The sequence below is a fragment of the Saimiri boliviensis genome, chromosome 4 (assembly GCF_048565385.1).
Source record: "Saimiri boliviensis isolate mSaiBol1 chromosome 4, mSaiBol1.pri, whole genome shotgun sequence".
Taxonomy (NCBI): domain Eukaryota; kingdom Metazoa; phylum Chordata; class Mammalia; order Primates; family Cebidae; genus Saimiri; species Saimiri boliviensis.
The window spans coordinates 53,040,006-53,067,960 of NC_133452.1; the positions used below are offsets into that span (position 1 = coordinate 53,040,006).

General features: G+C 37.2%; 2 protein-coding genes across 4 annotated transcripts in view; one reads left to right on the plus strand and one right to left on the minus strand.

The window, feature by feature from the left end:
* The window catches only part of DSE (dermatan sulfate epimerase), an 81,874-nt gene that overhangs the window by 24,474 nt on the left and 29,445 nt on the right, over positions 1-27,955 (minus strand). For 2 of the 3 annotated variants that reach the window (XM_010349311.3, XM_074397580.1), the window contains exon 2: positions 22,090-22,558. In XM_010349311.3, coding sequence (XP_010347613.2) covers positions 22,090-22,505 — 416 coding nt within the window. In that variant the 5' untranslated portion in view covers positions 22,506-22,558. Of the gene's footprint in view, positions 1-22,089; positions 22,559-27,955 lie in introns of those variants that run through there. The other variant, XM_039467464.2, reaches the window with a different exon arrangement.
* LOC120363276 (uncharacterized) overlaps positions 26,279-27,955 on the plus strand; it is a 31,424-nt gene continuing 29,747 nt past the window's right edge. The window contains 1 exon segment of the mRNA XM_074397092.1: positions 26,279-26,368. Within this exon segment, the coding sequence (XP_074253193.1) occupies positions 26,279-26,368 (90 nt within the window).

Consider the following 27,955-nt stretch of genomic DNA (forward strand, 5'->3'; position numbering starts at 1 on the left):
ATTAATCTGAACACAGGAAACAGCTACTGATTTTCTGGGTAGAAGGGTGTAATGCTGGTGGGGAAAGACATAGAGTGCTGTGTCTGTGAATTAAGCTGTGACTCGGAAAGGAAGAATGAACCATAAACATTTTTCCAAAGTTGAGCAGTCTCATTAATCTAAATATTTGTACCAATTTTAAATGGATGAACTGCTTCCATTATCATAAATGCTTTAAAAACTATTATGGACAGAGTATAATAGTAGGCAATCTAAAAATCACTGTATCACTAAAGATGTGACAGTTTATTTGATTAAATAACCAATAAAAGGAACTCTAAAAACAATGTTATCTATTTTTATTGGTATAGATTTGAATCAAAAGTGATTAAATGCTTCCATTTTTAAATTTTTCATATAATGTTAACAGATATAAACAGCCTATAGAAAATAATTACCAGTTAAAAGATTAAAATTGAATATTACAAGGTTCACAGAATATTATATAAATTTGTATACCATTGTCTTAGCCCATGCTTCCATAACAAAATGCCATAGATTGGACAGCTTAAACAACATAAATTATTTTTTTACAAGTTCTGGAAGCTGGAGGTCTGACATCAGGGTGCCAGCATGGTCAGGTTCTGGTGAGAGCTCTCTTCCTGGCCTTTAGAAGGCTGCCATCTTGCTGTGTGCTCACCTGGCCTTTGCTTGGTGTATGGTGTGGGGATAGGGCAAGCATGAGAGAGAGTGCACCAGGGTACACGCTCTCTGGCATCTCTTCTTATCGGGGCACTGATCCCATCACAAGAACCCTACCTTTAGGACTTTCAACTAAATCCAGTTTTCTCCTAAAGGCCCTATTCTCTAAAATACTTCCATACAGGGGGTTAGGGCTTCAATACGAATTTTGAGGAGGGGCCCATTCAGTCCATAGCAACTGTCTATTTCATTTACACAAATACTGTTAAAATAAACACTTGGAATACAAGGAAATTAGGTCTTTGAAACCAAAGAGGTGCCAAGAAATCACTGATATGTATTTAAAGTAATCAACAGTATACAAGAAACAAATATTAAAAACAATAGGAGTACTCATAACTCCCGTTATAATTAATCCTGTTTCCTAGCACTTTTCAGAACCTAACAATTTTACGGCAGGCTCTTCCATATGTAGCTATGTTCCAAAGGTCATGATTTGACCCATGGTATAGGCAAATCTACATATTTTTTGAAAGTGTATTTACATGAGGCTCTATCATTTGTCAGACCTTTCCAACAAAGGAGTAGAACTCCATTAAAATGATCCATGTTCTTTTTCTTATTTTCAGAATAACTACAGTTTTACCAACCTATAACATATTTACTTACTAAATTCATAAAGTTTATGTTTAAAATCTGATTTTATATAATAGATAATTATGGAACTACAAATTTAAGATAAAATGAAACAAGCTTTATAAAAATTGTAAATTTACATTCACAACAAAACCGTGAACTCCTTAGAAATTGCAAACTCTAAAAGTACCAGGGTAGTGCACCACCAGCTTCCCATTTGTCAGCTTTGCTGCAGCTGTGTCTACGGCACATATGCCACACCTTTGCCCATGTGTGTTTGGCCACATCATCAAAATAGGCCAGAATTAGGTCAGCTCTATTTAAAAAATGTAAATTAGTCTATTCATTCTAAAAGTCTCCTGAACACAGTAACTTGATAGAAAATCATGTAACTTTTAACCAAATGCCTTTGTGTGTTTGGAAACAACCTCCAATGAGTTAAGACAGTCATGTATTACCACTCCTTTTAAAAACATGACTAATGCAGTAGTGATTCATCTTTTTTCCCTCCATTTTAAATGTGAAAATTAACCATGAATGTTAAATGTTAGTAGTATGTTAAATTTGGTATGGAATTCCTGTAAAATATAGCTAAGGCAAGTGAATTTCTCACCTCTGTGGCCTCATCTGTAAAGCACACTGAGCCTTGGCAGAAATTTGCCTGGAAGATAGAGACTTGATCTAGGAAGCTCTGAGTGAACCCCAAGGGGAATGTTCAGCTAATCCCTGGCCTGGCTCAGCATCCATATTCCAAATGTTTGATCAGGTGGCTAAAGGTTAGCACTGGCGTTGTGAAGCAAAATGCACAGGAAGAGAAAGGAGAAGGGGATGTGTTTCCTAGTAATTAAGCACATGTTTCGTGCCCAGCCCTTTACATACATTATTTTCATTTCATCTTAGCAACTCAGTGTTAGGTATTCCATTCCCATTTTATAGATTGTGAAAACAAAATTTGGATAGGAAATAACTTGTTCAAGACCACACAGTTAAACGGTGAAGCCAAGAATGGAATCCAGAATTATCTGAATCTAGAATGGTTTTTACTTCTTAGTGAGAGGAGGGAAGTCACCAAGTTTGCAATAAGAACTGAGTCAGAACATGCCAGAGTCAGTGGCATTACCAAAAACTAGGCAGAAGGGCCCACATGCTGAAACACAACACAGGGTTCCAAGCCTTGCCATTTTCATGACACCAAGACAGAACAAGGCATGAGATCTGAGAAAAGGGACACACATTAGAAGAAGAGACACTACAATTCTGTGCTCATTTGGTTGCTCAGGACCCACTCAAGGAACATGAGAGACCAATCATGTAGAATTCCTGAACAACTCTTTTCCTCCCTGATGAGCCTGGACACTTAATGTGCTACTCTAAGGTAGAGTTAGCCCAGGGGATGGTGGTTCTGGCTTGCATGTTCAGAACCCTGGGCCCTTTAAGGTAGTAACAAACATCCTCTTCTTGATCAAAACTGAGCCAGGCACCTCTGTGACTTCTTGGCTAGGTCTTAACCTTGTTCTATGAAGAATTAACACTAACATGTTTCTAATAGCTCAAGGTCATATCCCTGAGATGACCCTCTCCCCCTTGAAAGTGTCTGCCTAAGAAACCCAAGGCTGCCCAAAAAATTTGTTTGTTCCAGTCAATATTTCAGGATAGGGTCTCTGTCTCCCAATCTCTGTGGGAGGATAGAATTCTACCTTCGATAATTGCCACTTAGCAGACATGTGGTTAGCCAGCCTAACTGAATGTACATTGGCCCTTTGTAATTTTTCACTTTCCTGACTCTAAGCCCCTGCTTGCCCTCCTCCCTTTAAAATGCCTATTCACCTCTGTACAAATTGAAGTTCAGTTCAGTTTACACTGAACTCTTCTCATTATTGAAATAGTTACTACTGATTAAAACTTATCCTTGCCACTTCAGTGTCTAGTATTGTTTACCTTTGACACTGGCCAGGCTAGAGTACACAGAAATGGACAATGAGGTTTCCTTTTTCAGTATCTATTATGGGAACAAAACTACTTTTCCGTTCTGGAAACAACTGCTAGAACGATGAACAGTATGACAGAATGGGAACTCATTACATATTAAGACATCTTCAGGGAAAATAACTTATAAGTTCTGAAATTTTAAAAACTATTTCCCTTTCACAATTTATATCTGTATTAATTAAACCACTGGATTTAACAGAGCAGCATATTATCACTTAATTTCATTTTAATACTACAAATTCAATATCCCAAATATTGAATTCTAAAATACCAAACTTAGGTCAACTTGACCCCACTCAAGCAGAATATTGAGGAGTCAATTGTGCCAAATCAGAAACTGAAAGATACACATTTTACTTAAACGAAAAGTATTCTAGATGATTTGTAAATAAAAAGAATTGAAGTGTCAGAATATACCAGGTTAATGCAAGTAAAATGTAGAGTAGTACTGTTAAATGGGAAAAGGCATTTCCACATCATTATCTCAATGTTTAATTCAATAACATGAAGTCTTATAACCCAAATATCCAAGGATACCATCCAAACATAATTTATTTAAATGGAATCAAACAACATTTATAATTATAATCCCTTTTAACTGAATAAGTGTGCTTTGCCCTCGTATTCAACCTAAAAAGGTAAGAGGAAGAAACATAAGTAAAACTTATTCAAATTTAGTAACAAGACCTCTGTTTTGGTAGAATAGCAGACTTCAAAGGACTAGAGTTAAAAATACACTTATATATCACATTCTAATGACAAATTCTAAAAGAATCTCTTATAATGCAGCAATTTTGAAACCTGGAAAGGCAATAGGAGGGAATAACCAGGTTTGCCCATATTGTTCACAAAAAGCATAATTAAATTATATTTACCTATTTTAAAAAGTAGCCTGATATTTTAAATGTCTAACATGTTTTACAATTATATGTGTAAAACGTTTCAAAAAGTTCAGTTGGGCCGGGCGCGGTGGCTCAAGCCTGTAATCCCAGCACTTTGGGAGGCCAAGGCGGGTGGATCATGAGGTCAAGAGATCGAGACCATCCTGGTCAACATGGTGAAACCCTGTCTCTACTAAAAATACAAAAAATTAGCTGGGCATGGTGGCACATGCCTGTAATCCCAGCTACTCTGGAGGCTGAGGCAGGAGAATTGCCTAAACCCAGGAGGCGGAGGTTGTGGTGAGCCGAAATCGTGCCATTGCACTCCAGCCTGGGTAACAAGTGCGAAACTCCGTCTCAAAAAAAAAAAAAAAAAAAAAAAGTTCAGTTGGACAACTTATTGATGTTATCACTCAGTCAATGTCTAGGCAGGCATCCAGTGATCATATGAGAAACCATACAGACAACTGCAGTTAGCAACGTCAGTAGTCAGTATAATTTTAAGAAAAAAAATTAACATGCAAGAACAGCCAGGATGATGGACAGTGGCAGCCCTGTCAGAGAAAAAAAACATAATATATAAATGTTGGCTTGGGCAGGAACTGAGCAGTTATAATAATTGTATGTACTTGACATATTTATTTATGTTAGAAAAATTTAATATAAATTTTATAACACACAACATCAAAAATATACCATCTATTTTAAATATAACACAACCCAGGAGGGCAGGAAGTCTATAATGAAGAATAAAAATCTAGATTATGAACACCAAGTATTTCCCAAAGAAAAAGGTTTAATCAAACTATCAACCTCATAGTGTAGTCAAAAAGCTCATCTCACACACACACACACACACACACACACACACACACACGCACGCACAGTGGCCACTCAGCTGTTTAAAACCTGTGACAGGCAAAATAACAGTCCCCCAGTAATCTATGTAGATACGATGAAAAATCTTGTGATGGGAGATTATTCTAGATTACCCAGGTGGTCCCAATCTAGTCACATGGGTTCTTAAAAGCAAAGAACCTTTCTTGGCCGTGGTCAGAGAGAGATGTGATCATGGAGGAAGAATCAGAGATGCAAGGTTGCTAGCTCTGAAGGTGAAGGGAGGGAGTCACAAGCAAAGGAATGTATGTGAACTCTAGAAGCTAGAAAAAGGCAAGGAAAAGAATTCTGCCCTAGAGCTTCCAGAATAAAATGTAGCCTTACTAACACCTTGATTTTAGCCCTGTGTTAGTTACACTTCTCTAAAACTGTAAGATCAATCTGTGCTATTTTAAGCCACTGAGTATGTGGCAATTTGTTACAGCACTCTTACGCATTTTTAGGCAGTCAAGAACTACCAGAGATTTGAGGAAATCCCATAATAGGACAAAAGAGACCCAAATAAACAAAATGATTAGTGCAGCTTGGAAGGAATTAAATCATGCAGGTAGAAAGAGATTTCAAGACAAAAGAAGCTCTTGAAATGGAAAACATAAATAGCAGGAAGGTAAGTGCAATAAAAGGGCTGGGGGAGAGTTGAAGAAACGTTGAAAATGCAAACAAGTAGGAAAATGAAATAGAAAACAGGACAGAAAAAAAAGAGGACTGGCCCAAGAGTCTAAGCATGTAAAAAACAAGAGAGGCAAAAAAAAAAAAAAAAAAAAAAAAAAAAGAAAGAAAGGAAAAGATCTAAATATATCAAGGAAAATTGCTAGAACTAAAGGGCATGAGTTTTCATATTGAAAGTATCCATGAAGTGCACAGCACATGGATGAACACAGACACATCTCAAACCAAGACACGTCATCGCATAATCTCAAAACACTGATAACATTAAAAAAACCCTAAATGCTTCAGAGTGGAATATCAGGTTTCATTCAAAGCACTAGGAAGAGTGGGGTCAGACATCTCAACAGCAACACTAGACACACTAGACACTAGTATACAACAAAATGATGCCTCCAGAACTCGGAGAGACAATTTCCAGACTATAATTTCATATCCAGCCAATCTACCCTTCAAACATGAGGGTGGAAAAAACACAGGCAGACATCCAAGGTCTCAAAATTTACCTCTCATAAATGCTTTCTCTGGAAGCTAGTGGAAAATATATCCACCTAAATTAGGAGGTTTATCAAAAAAGAAGGCATGGCACAAGGAATCCAATACAAGAGAAAAAAAGAACAAAGCAACGGCTATACAGCAAACCTAGCCACAGGCAATCTAGATCAGAGCAAGTCAGAAAGCTGCAGCATTACTTCTTCAAGAAGATGAATTATTTTTTAAAAAATGTCTTAAAAATGTCTTGTTTGAATAGTTAGAGAGAAAACTTACACAACTGGGTGGGAGTCTGGCTAGTCATTAGAAATAAGTGTATAAAAAACTAACCAAATAAAACAAAAAGCTATTATGGATCCAAGAGGAAACAGAGTTGTACACACGCTAAAAAGTCATTACAGTACACGATATGGTTCAGTTGTCAATAACTTTTGCCTTGTTAAAATATGCAAACACTTGATATTCCTCTCATTAAAATTATGGCATATTTATAAAATATGATAAATCTATATTGTAATGAAAATAACTTATCTGTGTCAGAGTGAGACAGAGATGAGGCATCTGCGAGCCAAGGAATACCAAAGATTGCCTACAACCGCCAGAAGCTAGGAGAGCAGCTTGGGACAGTCTCTCCGTCAGAGAGCCTCCAGAAGGAATGAAGCCTGTTGATGTCTTGATTTCAGACTTCTAGCCTCCAGGACTGAGGCAGAATACATTTATGGTGGTTTAAGCCACCTAGTCTGTGGTATTTTGTGACAGCAGCCCTCGCAACAAATACATCAACATTAAAAAACCCGATCGCCACCCATCTCATACCCTCCCCATCATCTTCCTGCCACTGCCTGAACACTCAGTTACTCCCCTGTTTACTTGAAAGAGCACTCGCCTAATATTCTGAGAACACGACCTGTAAAAAGGCAAAGGATTACTTGAGAAATGAAGTTTCAAAATATGAGGAACACTTTTGCGCAATGGCAAAAACTAGTCAAATTGCCAATTCTTGCTGCCCTCATGGTGAGAAAATGTCAAATCCAAAGTGAGGTAGGTCTGAAGGAGCTAGCATACATGAAATGATATTTTGCTGTCTCTTAGAGTAAGGTTAGTTCATATGTTTACCCACTATTCCTGCTTTTAATGTTTTATCAAAATTTTTCTTTGATAATATGCTTTTTAAAGGTTTTGCTGAAATTATGCAGAGCTTCATAAAATTCAGAGGTATTTTTAAAACAGTGAATGAACTGTGGCTGATTTTACTCTGGTGCAGTAGGAAATAATGTGCTACAGAGTTTATTCCACTCAGCCCTGGAAACTGGACATGTAATCATTAATCACAGGCCTGCACTGTTTCTTAATAAAATAAAGATGCGTCCCAATACATTTTGAGAATAAGCATTCTAAACCCTAGAATTATAGAATAAGGAGGCCACCTCAAAGAGTGGAATAGCCCCCTCAGTGGAGATGTCCAAGAAAGGATATTGGGAAGGGATTCTCTGGAAAAAAAATTTGTATTTATCAGAATGTTAGGCAGGGCTTTCAAACTATAAATATACTGTGAAATAAATGTAATGGGTTGTAATCAGCATATTTTTAATAAAATGGAATAGAAAATAGAGGACAAAGCATAATTTAAATGCAAGGGGTATTTCATGAAACATTTACCTATATATTTACATATGTAAAGTTGAAGTTATGCGCACATTGGCTTGTATGTTTATTGCAGTACTATTCACAGCAGTAGAAACACAGAATCAACCTAGATGCCCATCAGTGACAGATAAAGAAAATGTGGTGCATATAAATTATGGAATACTAAGCAGGCACAGAAAAGAATGACATCACATCCTTTGCAGCAACATGTAGCTAGAGGCCATTATCCTAAGCAAAGTGATGCAGAAACAGAAATCCAAATACCATAATACCACCTGTTCTTACTAATAAGTGTGAGCTAAACATTGGGTACATGGACATACAGGAACAAAAGACATGGGGACTACTAGATGGGGGGTTGGGAAGGAGGGGAAACAGGCAAACAGGAAGCAGCTAAAAATAAAGCTGGAGAGACATAAATTGGACATCTCCTCTTGGGCCCACAGGCACTTCAATTATCTTTGTCCAAATCCAAACCTTTATTGGCATTCCTTTATTAGTATGGTGAATTCACTGTAAATCAATCACAAATATGAACCAAGTATTTCTCACTAAATTGTTACAACCCAAACTTCATCATCTATTTTTTAACAAGCGTTGAAAAACTTCCTACTGAGTACTATGCTCGCTACCTGGTTGTAGGGATCAATTGAACCCCAAATTGCAGCATCATGCAATAAACATACCATGTAACAAACCTGTACAGGTACCCCCTAAATCTAAAAGTTGAAATAAAAATAAATAATATGCCAAAATTAGAAATAAAAATAAAATTAGAAACTAGAAACAAATTTAAAAAGTTATGTATGTACTGGGTTGTTTCTTACTGTAGGTCACAGTGAAAAAGTTTCAAAGCCACTGTCTTAGAGGGTAAATGTGGTCCATCATAAACCACCCATCAGAGGCATGCTGCTGGCATAGAAGGCTGCTTCAGTGGGAGGAGCTGTGTTGAAATCCAGGCTGCCCAGGCACTTCCCAGCAGAAGGTCTGGAGGCAGGACTGAGAAAAATTTCTCACCGTTAGATTATCAGGAAGAAATTCAGGAGACCAGAGAAGTTCAAAATGTTTGAAGTAGAGGGGAGATGGTGCTGTATGAAGGACGTAGACATGAAGACACTTTGGGTTCAGTCAATTCAGGAAGGAAAACATAATTTGTCATGGTGTGGAAAAAAACAAGAAAAACATCCCTTGCCCTCCAAAACAATTTTATTTGGCTTTGAAGCCCTTTACATTCAAGAGAAATAATGAAATAATGCCTGTGACAACACCCTGAACCCATAATATTTATTTTATGTCCTGGGAATACAGTTTCAAAGAATATGTCTTTAAAAAGCAATTTGGCAGTAGAGTGGACAAAAGTCAATTTAGAACTTTTCTTTGTGAATTGTAAAAAATGTTCTGGGGTATGTTATCTCCTATGTTGCAAAAAAACAGAATAAATTTAAATTATGAGCCAAACTTGGGAGCTATCTTCAATATGCCCAGGCATTAAACACATTCCCCAGTTTTAGATCTACAGTTACTACTGCACTGAAAATAAAAGTTGACCCCAAATGCTGAATATAATCATATTGTCCCAACTTCTCTGACCAAGTGACAGGTTATAGAAGAAAAGCAGAGGGCAAAGGTTCAAACTGGATTCAGTAATATTTTAAAGTATTTTTCACATCAACAGGCTCTTGAAAAAAGGTAAAATAGTAAACTTCATGTGGTTTCTAGAAATTACGATTTAGAATGGGAAGCTACTGAAGTTAATATAAAATATTAGCAATACATACAGATTTTATTTATTCTTATGTCTTCATTTCCCCTGATATTTTTTTTGGTAATAGTGAATTCATTGTAAATGAATCACAGATATTAGCTAAAAATTTCTCACTAAATTATTACAAGCCCAAATAGCTTTCTATACTTCATCGGGAACCTTTTTTCTTTCTCCTTTTTAACTTGAGAAGCAGCAGCACGACTCACTCAAGCTGATGCTCTCCTCCCAGAGTGCAGCCTACACAACGTTTCTTTGGCTTCAGCTCCAGAAAGTGATTTGAGGACACCCACGTGGCTACAGTGCTGTATCAGCACCATGACTTCTCATTCTTCCAGCTATTCTTCATTATTATTGTAGTAGGACAACTAGAACTAAATCTGATCTTCGGACTTTCTGCATTTTTCTGTCATTAACAGAAAGGATACACATTGTACCTGAAAGCATATTTCATATTGGATACATTTTTTCTTATAACACACACTCTCTCTCTAAGTTACGTGTACCACTGGCAAACAGGAAGCAGCTAAAAATAAAGCTTGAGAGATATGAATTGGTCATCTCCTCTTGAGCCCACAGGTACTTCAATTCTCTATATCCAAATCCAAACCTTTATTAGCATTCCCCAACAGCTCCAAGCCTTGTAAGCCCACCGAGAGATCCCACCATCCCATAAAGGAAACTCCTTGTGCCCTCTGGCCCTCAAATACAATTGACAAGTCTTATAAATGCTAATTGTTTATCACCGGAACCTATCACTTATTTCCTATTCTAGGCTTTCACTTAGATAAACACAAAAGGCCTACTTGACTTCCTGGTTTGACCTCAGCAGTCTACTCCCACATCGAGATTCTTCTTAAAATACAAACTGGTCACATGAGGAACTAGCAGTCTCTTTTATGTCTCCTGATGAGAGAACAGCCACCACCTATGCTTGCACATGAGTGATTAAAACTGAGCTGGATCAAGCCTTGGCATTCAGCTGTCAGTTTGCAGGAAGAACCAAGGACAGAGTTATTCATTGAATTTTACCACACAATCAACAGCAACATCCAAACTGTGGAAAGTTACGCCTTACAAGTTTTAAAAATGAGCAAGACTAAATGATAATGCCTAGGCTTTAAAAAAATCTGCAGTTTCCCTTGCATTATTTTATTTTCTTCATACTTTACCTGTGGAAGAACCTGGGCACTCTGGCTTGTATAACTTTCCACAGTCTGGATGTTGTTGACACTTGGGATGAACTATGCGGAATGATGACTGCAAACACTGGGGCATCAGGGTGGTCTTTGGAGGAAGGAAGGGAACTGTGACTGGGATGGGGCCCATGAAGGGGCTTTGGGGGTTAACTGGCAAAAAGTTCTATTTCTTTCTTTTTTTTTTTTTTTTGAGGTGGAGTCTCACTCTGTCACCCAGGCTGGAGTGCAGTGGTGTGATCCTGGCTCATTGCAACCTCTGCCTCCCAGGTTCAAGTGATTCTCCTGCCTCAGCCTCCCAAGTAGCTGGCACTACAGGCATGTGCCACCATGTCTTGCTAATTTTTGTATTTTTAGTAGAGATGGGATTTCAGCATGTTAGCCAGGATGGTCTCCATTTCCTGAGCTTATGATCTGCCCCCCTCAGCCTCCTGAAGTGCTGGGATTACAGGCATGAGTCACAGCACCCAGCCAAGTTCTATGTATTGACCTGTGTTGTACTTACCAGGGTGTTTGTTTTACAATACTTTATTAAGCTATATATTTGTTCACATAATATTCTAATTTTATTTTTCAGTGAAAAGGTTAATATACAAACATAAATCTGATCATGTCACTGCCCCGTTAAAACTTTCAGTGGCTTCACAGTGCTTGTAAGAAAAAGTCCAAGTTGCTTTATATGACAGACAAGGCCTGGCAGCATCGGGCTCTCTACCTGAAGCCTCTACCAGTGCTTGCTAGTTTCCTCCTGACACTAAATTTTCAGTTCCTCAAAAGCACTTTGCTTTCTTTTATCTCCAGGCCTTTGGACATCAGCGACTTCTGCTTGATCAGTCAAGCACAGCTCCTTTTTCCCCTTCACGTGGCTGGTTCCTGTCCTTCAGGCCTCAGCAGGAAAGCCTTCCCTGATGCCCCAATGTTGGGCAAAGTACTCCTGAACTTCCCATTGCACATTGTACTTTCCCAGTCATAGCCTTTATCCCACTACTAGTATGAATATGCTAATAGTATTAGCATTTATATCTTCCATAGACCAACAACAGTAGGCAAAAGAGATACATAACATGGCTCGAAATTTTTGTATCTCCAATGCCTAATAAAACACCTAGAACAGAGTAAGTATACAATAAACTTATATAAAGTGAATATATGCATACATTTATCTATAAATGAAAATTGCCTTTGGTATCAATTTATAAGAACACAAAATATAAGCTAAGTAATAATTAAAGATAATAATAGTTAACACATTATGCTATGTACTGTTTCAATAACCAATCCTCTAAACAATAGTATGAAGTATGTATCATATATATCCCCAAATTAGAGATGAGGAAATTGTGCCACAGAGAAGCCAAGTAACATTCTCATGGTCACACAGCTCATAAATGGGATTGGAACACAGACAGACTAGCTCCACAGTCCTTGACCTTCATTCCAACAAAGTATTACCTCCTCTTGTTTAACAGCACTGCCATTCATTTTGAGGACTGAAGCAGGTGGCTTTCTAGTGAATAAAAACAAAACTCTGTTATGTTTACTTTTTAAGGAGGACACATGGATATTACATGCATGTAAGAAGATGAACACCAAAATTCAAGGCATCAGGGAGGAAAGAAGGCCAGGTGCAGAAGGAATACTTCAAAGACCAGGTAATCTGAGACTCTCTGCTGAGCTATGCACAAAGATGTCAAATCCTGACATTCTTTCTACTAGCCTCCAAGTAGGTTAAAGGTACAGTGTGTCTGTGATTACAGGCTGATGGACAAGTTGCTGATGGCAGGCAGGTGAAAGTAAGACAGATAAATATGAGTAGCCACAGTACACATGGGACCAAATCAGTTTCAAAGTTGTATACAGATCCAGGACTTCTGCTCTGAGTAAGCTTAGATTCTCAGTACAAATAAGACAGATCATTCACTCATTCATCCATTCATTCAATATAATTAATTAGTGTCTTTGTGGCAGGTATACCATGTGGCTCTTAGAACCCCCAAAAATGCTGGGGCTACCCTCAATAAACTTATGTGGCATGAGGGTAGACAAATAAACCAAGAATTACAGTGCAGGCAAAACATCCTATAAGAGTTTTGCGTGGGTTCCTTGGAACATATGAATCACATTCTAGAAAGAAGTTTCTTTGGAGCCGAATCTAGAAGATGTACATTCCTGGTCACATAACCAGGTAGGCAACCCAGCTATTACTGAAAACCAATGAATTAAATAAAAAGTAACTATAGGAATTGAGAGGGATGAAGGGCTAGAGAACATGTAATGGTGAAAGAAGTTAAGGTGGATCACACAGTCTGGTAGGGTTGGAGAGGAAGGTAAAAGACAAGGTATAAATGAGTCTGGGATCCCTGTAGGTAGAAAGGCCAGCTCAGGGGTGGTCTGCAAATTCATTATTGACCAAACTCAAGGCAGAGTGTCACATGATCCCAATGGACCACTAGGAAGAACATACATAAGTATCTATCAGTTAAAAGCTTTAAAACAATAAAAACCACAAAATTCTAGAAAAAAAAATGTAAAAAGTCTCTAAGTTCTGGATAGGTGACAATAGGGATCTTTTTTACTTATCAAGGTACTTTTTCCTGAAGAGCTCACTTACATTCAAAAATGACAGAATAACCAACAGCAAAATGTATTCATAGAGTAGCAAAAGTGAAGAACAGAGCAAGGGGAGGGAAGAGAAAAATGACTATGGGTATATAATGAGCACAGCAGGGACAGTGCAGAAACCACAGAACAAGTACAAGTAGAAAATGATGAACTTGTAAGAATGAACAGATATGGTCAGGAGATCCTAAAAGTTACAGCAATAACTATACACCAAGATACCTGCTGTGGGTATCCATGAGCCCTTGCAATGTAACAGGGACAGAGAACTTTGAAAGTCATCTGTCCACACAGTTGGCAATATCAACAAAGTGAGACACAGTAGACAGGAGAAACAGAGTGACACAAAAAGACATGTAAAAGAGTGAACCATCTTCTCTCTCCCACAAACCACTTTCTCCTCCCCATATTCTCCATCTCATTTGGGTATCAATGTGCAACCAGTCACAGAGGACCATTATTTATGCCTCCCTCTCTCTTACAATTTAAATTTTAGTACATCTAAGAATCCTATGGGAGACATGTTAAAAATGCAGGTTCTATGGCCTACTCTAAGAGGCTATGATTCAGTGAGTTTGGGCAAAACTCAAGAATCTGTCTTTTTAAGGATACCCAAGATGCTGAAAGACTCACACTTTGAGAAACAGTGTCCTATATCCAATCAGTCTCTGTGTAGATTTTCAGTCCTACATGTCTCTTAAATTTATACTTTCTTCTCCCCACCCTCACTGTCTTAACTGTGGTCTTCATTTCCCTCCTACAGTAGTACTATAAGCTTCTAACCAGTTTCTTTTTTCCTAAGCCATCCCTTCGAAGCCATCCTAAACACAAAGCTTTCTAAACCACAGGCTTATGTGGGATAAACAATGATCTGATCCCCAACTATGATATCTCCTCCTGGAAAGGAAAGATGGAAGAGAGAGACCGAAATGTGTTCCCTTAATGGACATGGCAGAAGGAGACAAAGTAAAAAGGCCATGCTGAAGATACCTAAGGTAAAATGAACTACCCGGCTTTATAAAGGACTCCATGAGCATACTCATATCATTATTGCTCTCAAGTTATCATACATCTATATAGCATTAGCATGAACTTAATGTCAGCAAGATCCTACATCTTAAGTGGTGTGAGATGTGAATATTTTATCCAAAAGATAAAGCCAACTTTTAAAAAGTGATTATGAAGTATCAATGAAAGAGAATACAGACATATGCGGCACTTGTCCATGAACATTTTCCTTCACAATATGAGGCAAGAAATGCACAAAATTCAAACATCATGCTTGCCAGACTTTTATATTAGAAAAATTTAAGAGCCAGATTGCAAAGACTACATGGAACTTAACGGATTAATGTTGCCTTTGTTCATATGCGGTAAGGGGTATTGATTTATACCCCAATTAAAGAGTGATGAGCACTCCTCTGGCTTTGAGCACAGTTCCTTCTGACAACTATGAAAGCCCACCCATATTACATTTAAAAAGGTAACAAGTGACACTGAAAGAGTGGGAGGTAGGAGAGTCACTCAGCACAGAGATGTATTGAGGGTCACACCAATACTGAATCTTAAGATTCAATAAACATATCCTATAAAGAAAATTAACTTCAGATTTCTGAAGTTAACTAAATCTTAAGATTCAGTATTGGTATGACCCTCAATACAGAATCTCAATATTGAATCAGTCAACCCTCAATACTGAATCATACCAATACTGAATCTTAAGAGTCAATAAACATATCCTATAAAGAAAATTATCTTCAGACTTTCTTTCAATTGTGTCTGATTTAGAACTGTCATATTTCTTAAAGTTATTGTTAAAAAGAAGCATTATTAGAATAACTTTATTTTCACCTGCATTTGAAACAGATTGGAAGAGTTCAAATTAGTTGAGTGCTAACAGTTTAGGTGTGATTGTGCAACACACAACTGTCCGGTGGCACTCTCACCGGGCTGCTCAGCTAATCTGCACACCTGCCTATGCCTCTCCCTCAGCTCCTCTTCACCTGCTTCCTCCCACCACGAGGGCACCCGACCTTGATTCCTGCCCAAGAATACATTTGTAGCAATGCTGGCCGCAACCTGCTTAATAAACAGCATCAAAGAAGTGAATTCCCAATGGCTATGTGTTTCTGTAAATTTTAAAGAATCTGATTGTTGCAAAAAGCCTCAAGTTCTTTTACCCTTCTATAATATTTTTAAGTCTCTGCAGCAGGATAAAAGGGAATCGTTTCCCTCAGGTCGCAGAATGAAAAGGACAGAGAAAAAGAGAGGCAGAAAGAATGAGGGGGAAGGGTAAGAAAAAGGCAAAAACATGAATGAGAAAAAGCCGGGGGAATTAGGGGCTGGATTTTCTGACAGCCCAGCATTTGTCTCCACGAGTCCACTTTAATGGATTCCAGGTGCATTCTGGGCCAAGCTGACCAGCCTTCGTCGCTGTAAGGTCATGAGAAGAAAACCTGATCTTTTTACTCACAGGGCTGTGGTTCCACGTGTTGAGGCCCAGCTATATCCTCCCCCCTTTGGATTCTCAGTCTTAAATTGTAATTTTGAAAGGTAAAAAGCCTGAGAAACAGCTGCCGAGAACTGCATTTGAAGTCCAGGAGGCAATGCTGAGCAAGGCAGGCACACTCCTGATTTTCATATGTACAGCAATGAAACTGACTGGTTCATTTCAATATGCTGTAAATTTTTCTTTTTTCCTCTCTTTATATTTTATAATTGTATTTTATTTTTGCAAATACATTCTCAGATGACACCATCTATAAGTTTGCAATCACAGGCAAGAATTTAATGCTCAGTCTGTTGCAAAACAAACAAACAAACAAACAAAAAAACCCCACACAATTACTTCTCTGTCCAAAATTCAACTTTCTTTCTTTCCCTCACCAGTTCTCCTGGTTTCCTGTAGCTAACTGGCTCCAGTGCAAGAGTGAAGTAATTTCTTTCCTCTGTGATTTATTTTCTGTCTGATGATAAGTAAGCAAAAATACTATAAAGAAAAAGAGAACTAGTGATTCACAACAAACACTTTTCAAAAACACAACTCAAGAGTGACAGCATAGGTAAAATGGAGTACTGTATGCCAAGAAACTTAGCAAAAATAAAGTTATAGATTCATACCTATTTCTGTGTAATAACAACAAACTTTTTAGTAAAACTATATGCCAGGTACATAATGCTAAGAGCTTTATATGCATTACTGCATTCATTCCTTGGAATGATCTGGTGTAGGAAAAATAATCCATATTTTGCAGGTGAAGAATGAAGTTTACAGAGCATAAGGAACCTGTCAAAGGACAATGGCAGAGCCAAGATGTAAGGACAGATCCAAAGATCACTGAGGCAGGCCTGTTCCTTGGTTTACAAATTAAGACAAGATCCCCGAAAAGCCTGCTGCTTGGAAATGGATGCTGGATAATCCTATATTATCAACCAGGGCTTGAAGTCAATAAATGGCTCTCAGTTACAATCCTATTCTAAATCTGTTTTAAACACATTCATCTTCTCATATTATTCAGAGAAATATGGTAAACTTAACTGCACCTTTCCTAAGTGATTCAGAACCTGTAGCATTTTCTAATAATTATTTGAGTACATTTTGTTTGTTTTTAGCTCTGGAAAATCACTAAGAATTTGCTGAGAAGTTTAATGTTAAGCTCATAGCAACCCATCTACCAAGAGCTTGGCTAAGATACAAAATGTATAGGGAGGCTGCCTGGTGGAAATGCAGTCATTTCATTTTTCTACATATACAAAATTCTACCAAAGGATTAAGCTAGACTAGGAAAGAGGGGCCTGGGCTAACCCATGTGTCCATCCTTTCCACCATCCCCACTCCCTCCCTGATCAAGGTTTTAGTAAACTTTCCTTTGAGTTCCTACATCAAGAGATATGCATATGAGCAAAACAGGCATGGTCCCACTCTCAGGTCAGTCTGGTGTAAAGAAATAACACTGTGCAATGCATCATACATGCACTGCAAGAATGATAAGGCTGTGAGGGTTCCTCACAAAAACCCCATGGGAAACTTCCTTCTGATCCTTCGGCCAAGATTTGTCAGTTCTACAGAATAACTGATCCCATGGTCACTGTAAACTTCAAAACTGACTAAGCCTACTTTCTTTGCTGCTAAAACAAACAAGCAAACAATCTCACAGTATCCATTTGTGGCCCACTTTAGATGCCTTTTAGCAACTGTCACATTCCTTGTTTAGTCAATGTCTCCAATCTTTTCCCCCCATTTTTTTTCTTTCTCAGATACTTCTAATTTGAAGCATAATATTTAATGCTTCCTTAATCTTCTAGGGGAAAAGTTATAGTAGAAACAAGTTATAAAAAATTTTAGAAAAGTAGAATAATATGTGCTGAGCCCCCAAATCCTAAAAACCGATTTAAAAAAATCCCTTTTAAATCTCTACTAAGCACTGTTTTTTTTTTTGTTTGTTTTGTTTTTGTTTTTCTTGCCTTATCATTTAGGCTCTCAAGAAAAGAAAAACTGATGGATGATTTTCAGTTATCTGGAATTCTGCTGTTTTTTTTAAAAGCTATATAAGAATTGAATGCAGAAAGCAACCATTAATAATGAGGATAGCCCCATATGCCAATTGGCATATACAGAACTTGTATGTTTAATATCTAGGTGATACTATACCAAAAAAAAATAAACTCACTTTAAGTATGATAAAATATTTTCCATTGTTACCAGCCCTAGATTTACAATCTTAGTTCATTAAAGCTTTCTCAAAGTAGTGCATGTTAAGTTCTAATAAAGCTTTCATATAACACAGAGCCAAATGCAACTTAAATCCTAGCTTTCATTTGGAAGGCAAGCTTTACAGAAGAAAAAACACTTAATTAAAAGGGTAAAAACAAAGACATTATTGGTGATATCTTTGCCATTATAATTTTTTAATTAATAATATTTTGCCATTATATATTGGATTAAAATAATCTTTGTATACTTTATTTTTGAAACTAAGGTCAGCACAAGCTTAAATTACTCTTGTTACTTTTACTGTAATGAAGAATGTGTGAGCCTTAGCAAGACGGAGAGAAACAGGAGAGAGCTTCTGAGGATGCAAGCACCTCTGAAAAAGTTGATATAGCACATAGATAAGTCTCATCTTCCTGCAGTGCTCAATTGTCTGGATACTCGGAGACACACACAATAAAAATGCAGGCTGTTATTTTTCAATCACCATTATCATTATCAATCTATGAGAATCCCTTTCTACTTTGCAGGATATTAGACGGACAAGTACAATTGGATATTTTCCATTTAACCTTTCTTTTTCAGGATTCTTAAGTGAATCTATAGATGTGAACTTTAACCTCTGTATTTTCTAGATATTCAAATGAAATGAATCCCATTAATAAATGTGTGTGCATGTATATCTCATATGTACTTCTTTTTAATACCAAACAAATGACACATCATTGTTACTTTTCCCTAAATTTTCTTCATTAGTGCTAACGTTACATTCTTGTATACATTTTAAAAAGGGCCCAGGGGAGCATCAATGAAAGTTTTAATGGAACAAAGCCAGGGAAAATTTTGAGTTACACAGATGTTTTAGTTTTGAGAACAATTAAGATTAGTAAAATCCCCAAACAGATACTATTTCCTTGGAGCCTACATATACCAAATTATAAACCAAATAGGGTCTAAGTACTAGGTAGGTAAAACAACGGCATCAATAATTATCATTATTGTCATTATTCTCATTTACTAAGGGCTTACTACGTGACAAGAACTGTGCTAAATATTTTACACTGGTTATCACGTTAAATCCTCCTAGCAACCCTGTAATGTAGATAGGGTTGTCACTGCCACGTTATACAACAGGACACTAATGCTCACACAAATTAAGAAAATTTATCTGAAGTAACATAACTGAAGAGTCAGGGAGCTGGGATTCAAAGGCCATGTGACTCCAGAGTTGGTGCTTTTCTACGACACTAGAGTGCAGCATGATACAAATGTTTACGTCATGAATGAAAACTAAAGAAACTCCTTACGAGATGATCTACACACTCAATTCTGAGCAGAGAAAATATCCTTAGCTTAGCCTTTAAGAATCTAATGTTGGCACTCTTAACCCTAGGTACAAATTATAAAACTACTGGGCTATTTCTTCATCTTTGAATCACCATCACCCCAGCACAGTGCATGGTACACAGTAGATGCTTGATAAACGTTTGCTGATCAAATGAATCAGCGAATGAAAATAATTTAGTATTGGTTTTCAAAAGAGTAGAAATGCTCTTAAAGCAAAATGGCAAATGCAACCAGCCTGACGAAGCTATTGTAAAAAGTTTCTTTTTAACTTTCATAATATTAATTGTTGATCTCTTTTGTAAATAATAGCTAGTTTTTTTTTTTTGTTTTTTGTTTTTTGTTTTTTTTTTTCTGAAATCAAATACAGGTAAACTATATCCAAAGACAATGACAACACTCATTGTATACTTCTTGGTATGTTGTGAGGATGATTAAATGAGCAATTGAAAAGAGGTAACTGAACTGTAAAATCGCTGGACATTGTTTTAAATTATTACAAAATGATTGGGTTCAACCACAAATCTAAATGAAAGCATGAAAGTCTAAGGGTTGGATGTGGTAGTTTTTAAGAAGTTAAAATTTCTGCAAAATCATTAAAAAATACAACTCAATAATAGTACCTGCCAAGACAAAATGTTCAAGTAGCTCAGCTTTCTATGCCAAGATCACTTCTGGAACCAGAAACTAGATGTAAAGGTACGTTCTTAAGATTTTACCTTGAAGGTCAAGAGAAAGAAGTCAACTGTTCAGCTCTATTAAGTCAAAAATTGGCTTTTAGTTTACTAGATAATGGCCTAGAGTTATACCTATTTCTATCAATACTGCCATGAATAAAGAACTAGACCCCTAGTAAATTTCTATACACCTCCAATGATCAGTAAATCTGGACTTGTGGAAACCATGTCAAAATTATAATTTTTTCTTTGAAGTTATTTATTTCTCTTATCATAGAAAGAGTCTCATCCTAAAGGCAACATTCATTTATTGGTAGTTATGTACATGAATATTTTACATTATAATGAGAAAATTGTATTAGTCTTGTACAATTCTCACAATGTTATTGTATTGTGCTAAACAATCTCCATCAAAAATGGTATTTCACAGTCAGTTACTCTCTAGTGAGATTAAATACATGGTCCTCTACAGGCACTATGTCTGAAACATTTACATCAATATCTTAATTTGTCAAAATCCACTTATTTAAAACAAAAAGGACTTTGAAGAGAAAGAACCTTCTAGATGACAAAGGTTTCTTTCTAAATAATGTAAATATGGTTGCCATTTTAAACTAACTAATAAATCAATTAGTGAGTTACTGTAGCATTTGATAATGTAATCTGGTAGTTCAAATATCAGAAAAGTTTTCATACGTCTTCTATTTTCTTTCTTGGTGTCAAGAATAGAATAAGATCAGTTAATGTCAGTCAAAGTCAGAAACAATTATACACATGGCTAAGCTTTGAAACAAATCAGATAAAAATTCTTTTCAACCTACAATATTGTAAGCTTCAAAATGAGTACATATACTTAGCAACAGGTCTAAAATATCAGCTCTGATGTGGATTTAATGCCAACTCTTGCATAATACTTTTCATTAAAAAACTCTAGAAATTTATTGGAAACCTTGCAAACCACCATCCTTCACTGCTGTGACATGTAAGATGTAATTCATTATAGCATTAGGTGTATTCACTGATTTTTTTTAAAGCATTTAAAATGAGCTATCTCTACCCCTATGAAAAGAGGAAGCTTACATAATGTTTAAAAAAATTCATACAATCTAAATTCTTTTGGTGTAACTGAACTATAAATTTATATTTAAAAATTGTATAAGTGAAAATATCTGTAGAATCCTTTGTTTAATCAACTCGTCCCATATCTTTTCGGAAGCACAAGAACCATTAATTATAAATTAATAAAATAAATTTAATCAAAAAGTCAGCAATTTGTTCTCAGATCATAAACTTCCAAAACTAAATTATTACATAATTAGAATTCCTCACACAATTACACGATAATGTTGTTTTTTCTACAGGTCTCAGAAATCTGCTGGTTACTGAAGAGGAAGTGTTTATAAATTGCCAGTCAATAGTATCACATTCACCTTTAGTCCCTTATCATTGTAAAATGCAAGTAAGTCTTAATTACTTGAAATGTCTTGCTGCAAAAAGTTTTAAGTATTTGGGGTCAATGAAACCTAGCACCAAATGATAGTAATATATACATGTTGAACATGAAGGAAAGACTTCTCAACAATCAAAATGATACTCTTTACTCAATTCAACAAATTATTTTTTCCTCAGATTAGGCTGCATCTAAATACTTTCCTTCTAACTTTACACATGGACCTTACTACATCTTTTGAAACTAAGGCCATTCATAGGGCACTGGAAACACAAATAACAACACCCCTCCCACCCTACACACACACACACACACACACACACACACACACACACACACACACACAGAGGTATGTAGAGATCTGGCCTCTGAGATTTCATATGGATTCATTTCTTTATAATGCAGAATCACTACAGTAAGAAGAAAAAGACAAAAATCTACCAACTAGGCTGCGCTGCCATCCTCTCCATGTAGTCTTTGGCCATGTCTCGGGCTTCAATGTTCTCAGGATACAGCACACAGAACATTGCTAAGGCACCCAAGTTGTTTCCATAAATTTCATTCCAGCGGGCACTGTAGTCCTTGGGATCCCAGGGAGGAAGGTATTCCAAGGGGCTGGACAGCATCGTGTGCACAGCCTCCATGAGGCGGGCTGCAATATGTTCATGGGAGCTGGCAGCCCTGAGCTGCAGCTCCGCCACCTCTGCCCTGGAGAAGTACAACATGGGGTGGCTGTCGTAGTTGGCATTGGTGAAGGGAATCATGACTTCTGGGTTCTCGTCAGTGATGTAGGCTGACACAAAGCAAAGCAAATATATGAAAAACACGCTGGGAGCCCCCCGTGTGTGAGTCCTCATCGTGGCATCAGATCTCCAAATCTCCAAGGCAGCCAAACCATCTTCGAAAGAGCCTACATGAGATAAAAAGGAAAAAAGTGTCTGTCAGCCAAGAGACGATACCAAAGGTGTGGAAACATACAGGAGGTAGAAACCATACTTTAAAATAAAGCTTACGAATTTAGATTTTTAAAAATATAACAAAGAATTGAATTGGGAAGAAAATCACTAAAACAGTAAGTTCTGATTTTATAGAGTTAAATATACTACATCAGAATTGTGTTCATTATGGAAAACAGAATTTTAGACTTAAGGAAAATGTATAATATTTGTTCAAGTAAGGAAAAAATTATCCTTGGTATTCTTCTCATATAATATCATGCAAAAAAATTAGATCATATGATATTTTTTAGACATTAATACATAAACCACGATAACCAAAAGCTGGTTATGAACAATCATCTGGGAATCTGAGTAGATGTTACAAAAAACCCAGAAAATCCTGTATTTCTTTCTACAGCCTCTTTCATTCTAACTTATCTCCTTTTCCTAACATTCCTGAACCAGGTATTAGGAGCAATATATCTGTAAAACTGTAAGCAGACAAAATAATATGAATAAGGTTAAATATTCTCTTTACATGAGCACAAGGTGGAGACAGAAGACAGAGGCTGTGTAAGCATCTGCCAAGCCTGTGTGTTTCCTGGGCTGACATCAGCAAGCATGCAGTGAAGACCAGCCACAGAGCTAAGGAGACTAGAAACTGACATGCCTTCACTTGGAGAATAAAATCCCAGAATTAAAAGGCTGAAATAACACGTGTGCATTTTCCCCTTTTTGAAACTACTTTTTCATTTGGCATATGGGATTTTGGTGTCATTCAGTAAGTGAGAACTTTAAACGAAGTTCACATATTTTCTTAACTATTTGACTTTCTTCAAAGCCCCTTTTTCAGTGGCAGATTTGTGCACTGGTTAAAAGAACGTCTTTCGAATGTAGAAATACCAAAAAAAAAAAAAAAAAAAAAATCCCCAAAACCTCAGCCTAGTCAATGTCCCACATCTGGGATAAAGCAGGCAGAAAATCCCCCAGAGGAAAGTCAAGGAATTCTTAAAATTCTTAAGAGGGGAAAGGTTATAGAAAGCAGACCAGAAAAAGACAGTTTTATGTAAATAATGAACAGTGGTTTTCAATTATTAAAGGGAGAAACCGATGGTGAAAAATCAACCTCCCAAGCTGAACACAAACTGTTTTTCCAAGGAAAAACTGCCTCATCATATTCAGAAGAAGGAAAACTAATAATTTAACAGATATTGAAGATCAATCCACATTTTCAACCGCCTGTGTGTGTTTCCAAGAAAAACGCAATGTGGCATCAACTGAGGATGCTACCTTATTCTGGAATTGTTTATATTTCTACATATATATGAAACTTAATGGCAGTGGTTTTGTAAAGCATTTTACATTTATTTCAAGAGCAGAAATTTTGATGAATAAAAAAATTATTATAGCCATACTAAATAAATCATATGAAATAGAAATAACTCTTGGACTCTGCCAGTATTATGTCTAGCACCCAAAGTTTCAAGGCGGCTGGCAGGCTGGATCCTTCAAGGTCAGAGACTTGGCAAAAGAAATAGTCTTCTGTGGTTATGTGTGAGGAGGGGTGTGGTCTCTGGTAACACAGAAAAATGGCTGGGTCTGAAGTAATGCTCAGTCCCCCCAGGGACTTATTCCTTGCTCCTTTTAGACAACAATATACCGGCAGTCACGGTGGCTCACGCCTGTAATCCCAGGACTTGGAGAAGCAGAGGCGGGAGGATCACTTGAGGTCAGGAGTTGGAGGACCAGCCTGGCCAACATGGTGAAACCCTGTCTCCACTAAAAATACAAAAATTAGCTGGGTGTGGTGGTGGGCACCTGTAATCCCAGCAACTCGGGAAGTTGAGGCAGGAATTGCTTGAACCTGGGTGGCAGAGGTTGCAGTGAGTAGAGCTCATCACTGCACTCCAGCTTGAGTAACAGAGCAAAACTCTGTCTCAGAGAGAGAGAGAGAGAGAGAGAGAGAGAGAGAGAGAGAGAGAACAATATTCTGCTAACAATTAAAAAAAAATCCTGTATATATTAAAAGTCTAAGTCTTAACACTCTCATCAACGCAATTGGCATTGTGGTGGGTTTTAGACACTTTTTCCTTTAATTGAACTCCCCGACCCACCCAATATACATGCAATTAAAGATCTTTCAGCTACCAGCTTTGGAATGTGTGGAAGCTCAGGTGGGTAGGGGAGTGGCTCTGGCTACAAGGATATGAGTAAGAAGGTATTAATACATGGAAACTAGAATTTTTCCATCTCACATTCTGTATAAACTTCTCAAAAGGTGGATAAGATTAATGTGTCATGTTCCTTCTCCTCCCCTATGCAACCACACTCCCATCCAGGCACAGAATCACTGGATATTCTGGGCTACTCCAAAGATTCCCTCACACTGTGGGGTCTACATGCCTAACTCAGCAAAACTCACAACATGACCCTTGCCACTTCTGCCACATTGCTTCCAGTTACGTAGGACATGCCTGAATATATTTAAACCAGAAGAGCTGATCCTGAAGCACAGAACCTCATTAAGATGTTGTTTTGGGAAGGATGCCATCTCAACATGCCAACTGTTATTGAAGGTTCTCTAGCTATTACTTGGAATTCGTGCAAGGGAGTCAGAGCAGCAAGGCTGTGAGTTACTGTACATTAAAAATATTAATTTCTGTCAGAATACCATGTTAGCCAATGCAGAACCCAAAGAGATTCTACAGAGCAATCATCTATGAAGACTGAGGAAAAAGAACCGTGGCATTCTCAGTACCACAAATGGTATATTACCTTCCTCATACCCCACTCAGTGTGCCTAGCTCTCACTGCTCTCCCAACTGTTAAGGCTTTTGTTGATTCACCCAAAGAGTTGATCTCTCCTGTATCTGGCACATACCTATATCACTGGACTGTCTCGGTTGTTTACATGCCATGCCTCACAGAAGGTGGGAACCTTCTTCCTCTATGTATCACTGAGCTTAGCACTGAATCTGGCGTTTAAAAGGCACCATGCCAGCTGCGCTGAACTAAAGGAGTTGGTAGAGCAGGCCTCATCCTAAAATGAGCATGGAGAAACTTTGTTCCCCCTTATTTAAAGCCAAGGCAACTTTGGAACTTTCTAGACAAAAAGTCCCGCTAGGAAACTAATGGGAGAAAACACATATGAAGCCTAGAAACTTATGCAGCCTAAAAACTATCCAGTAGTTTAAAAAGAAAAGAAATTAAACCTAAGTAAAGTCTAATCCAAACTTGTTTTAGGCTGGTAACCTAAAAGGGGAATTAATACCCATCCATCAGTTTAAATCTGTCTAGAAAATTTCACTGAAAAATCTCTACTTCCACACATCGGGTTTTCCCTTTGACCTTCGACTCTGGACATTGTGTGTGTTCACTCCACAAAGAAAAGAGCCAAAATTAAATGAAATGAGTGTTTCAAGATAATTTTAGGTGGACTAAAAATGGACAGGTTTTATGTTAATTTTGTGTACTTATTTTAATGTGCATTAGGAAAAACAATTCCACATCAAATCTGAGATTTCAACAGATATGCAAAATTCCTCTTAAAAATATAATTAAATTTAAAAGTTAAAAAAAGTAAATGGATATAAGAAAAATTGCTGATGATGGTGCCTAAATAACTATAGTTTGAGAGATGCTGAAAATGCTCACGGAAACAAAGGCCATTAAAGGTTGATGAGTTTACAGGAATGGTCGGCTCCGACCCTCACACTCTCAACACTATGGAACAAACACAAACACAGACACTTATCGCGAAATGTGTCTGCTGCCCTGGAGAAGTAAGTTTGAACTTCAAGATGTCTGTGGACGATCTTTCAAGCTATTCACTCCCTCTTTCATTATGTTTCAGAAACAGCAGAGCACTTCCAGCCCCTTTAAATCTTTGAGTTGCACCTGTCCCAGTTCAAGAGCATAGCATTTTCAACATGGCAAAATTACCAGCTACTCTCAGCAGCTGATGCTACTAATAATCAGTTTATCCACAATTCAATTATCAGACTTTCTGAATGATTCTGTTGAGCATCATTTCCCGCAAAATTCTCTTTTTCTTCTTCTCCTCACTCTACAACTTTCATGATCCAGTTTTTCTTCCCATTCATTTTTCTTACATCATACAACTTAGATAGTAAGACATTCCTAAATCTATGAGGTAGGAGGATTAGTTGAGGTCAGGAGATTGAGACCAGCCTGGTCAACACAGTGAGACTCCATCTCCACAAAAATAAAATAAAATAATAAAAAATTAGCCAGATATGGTGGCATGTGCCTGTAGTTCCAGCTACCTGGGAGGCTGAGGAAGGAGGACTGCTTGAGCCCAGCAGTTCGAGGCAGCAGTGAGCTATAATCGTGCCACTGCACTCCAGCCTGGGTGACACAGTGAGATTCTGTCTTTTTAAAAAAAATCACTCTGTTACTGTTGTAATTCAGAGAGCAATTTGATAATCTTTCTGCCTATAAATCTGCAGCAGTCCAAGTCGGGCATTATGTGCAGTAATTATGTAGGGCCAAATGAATTATGAATTATAATTACCTTGAGCAGATCTTCATAAAGCAACAATAGGCCCCAAATTATTTGCTTTAATTCTAGTTCCAATGATCTACTGTGGCTATTACGATTCAACTATTATGATTCAACACAGAAAAACCTTGTTTCTATGATTCTAAATGCTTTTCACATATTTGATCTTTTATTCTTCCATAACTTAATATAGCAAAATAGTATTATTTGTTCCACAATAAATTTCAGAGAAAGAACTAGAACTTGCACCTCCTAAAGCCTAATCCAAGATTCTTTCCTTCAACCAAACTAATTTGTGAAAATGTTCAAAAACATTAAAAGTTCCTTTTTTGCCATCCTTACACAAAGAAAGCATAGAAGAGTATGCTGAGAAGAAAAAACTGAACATTAAACTAGTACATCGAGTTTCCACAATGATGTGGGTTTCAAATGATCTGGGACTGTTTATAGGATAAAACAAATGGTAGTACAAAAGTTCTTTCAATTCCACATGCTTTAGAAAACAAAGAAAGTACAAGGATGGAAGAAAGAAATCATCCTGTAGAAAGTAAAACATGCTCCAAATTAAAGATGTATTAAAAATTAAGATTTATTAAAAATTAAAGATGTATTAAAAACATGCCCCAAATTAAGATGCATTAAAAACCCTCTCATAATGTATGCCAAACCTGAGGAACACAACATAATGGTTAACAGTATGGGGCATGGAGTTGGGCAAACAAGAGCATAAATCTCAGCTCTGTTGCCTCCTGGCTTTGATCAACTGACATCCACACTCAAAACATCCCTTCTCTTATCCATAAAATGAAATATGCATTCAACATATGCAAATCAATAAACGTAATCC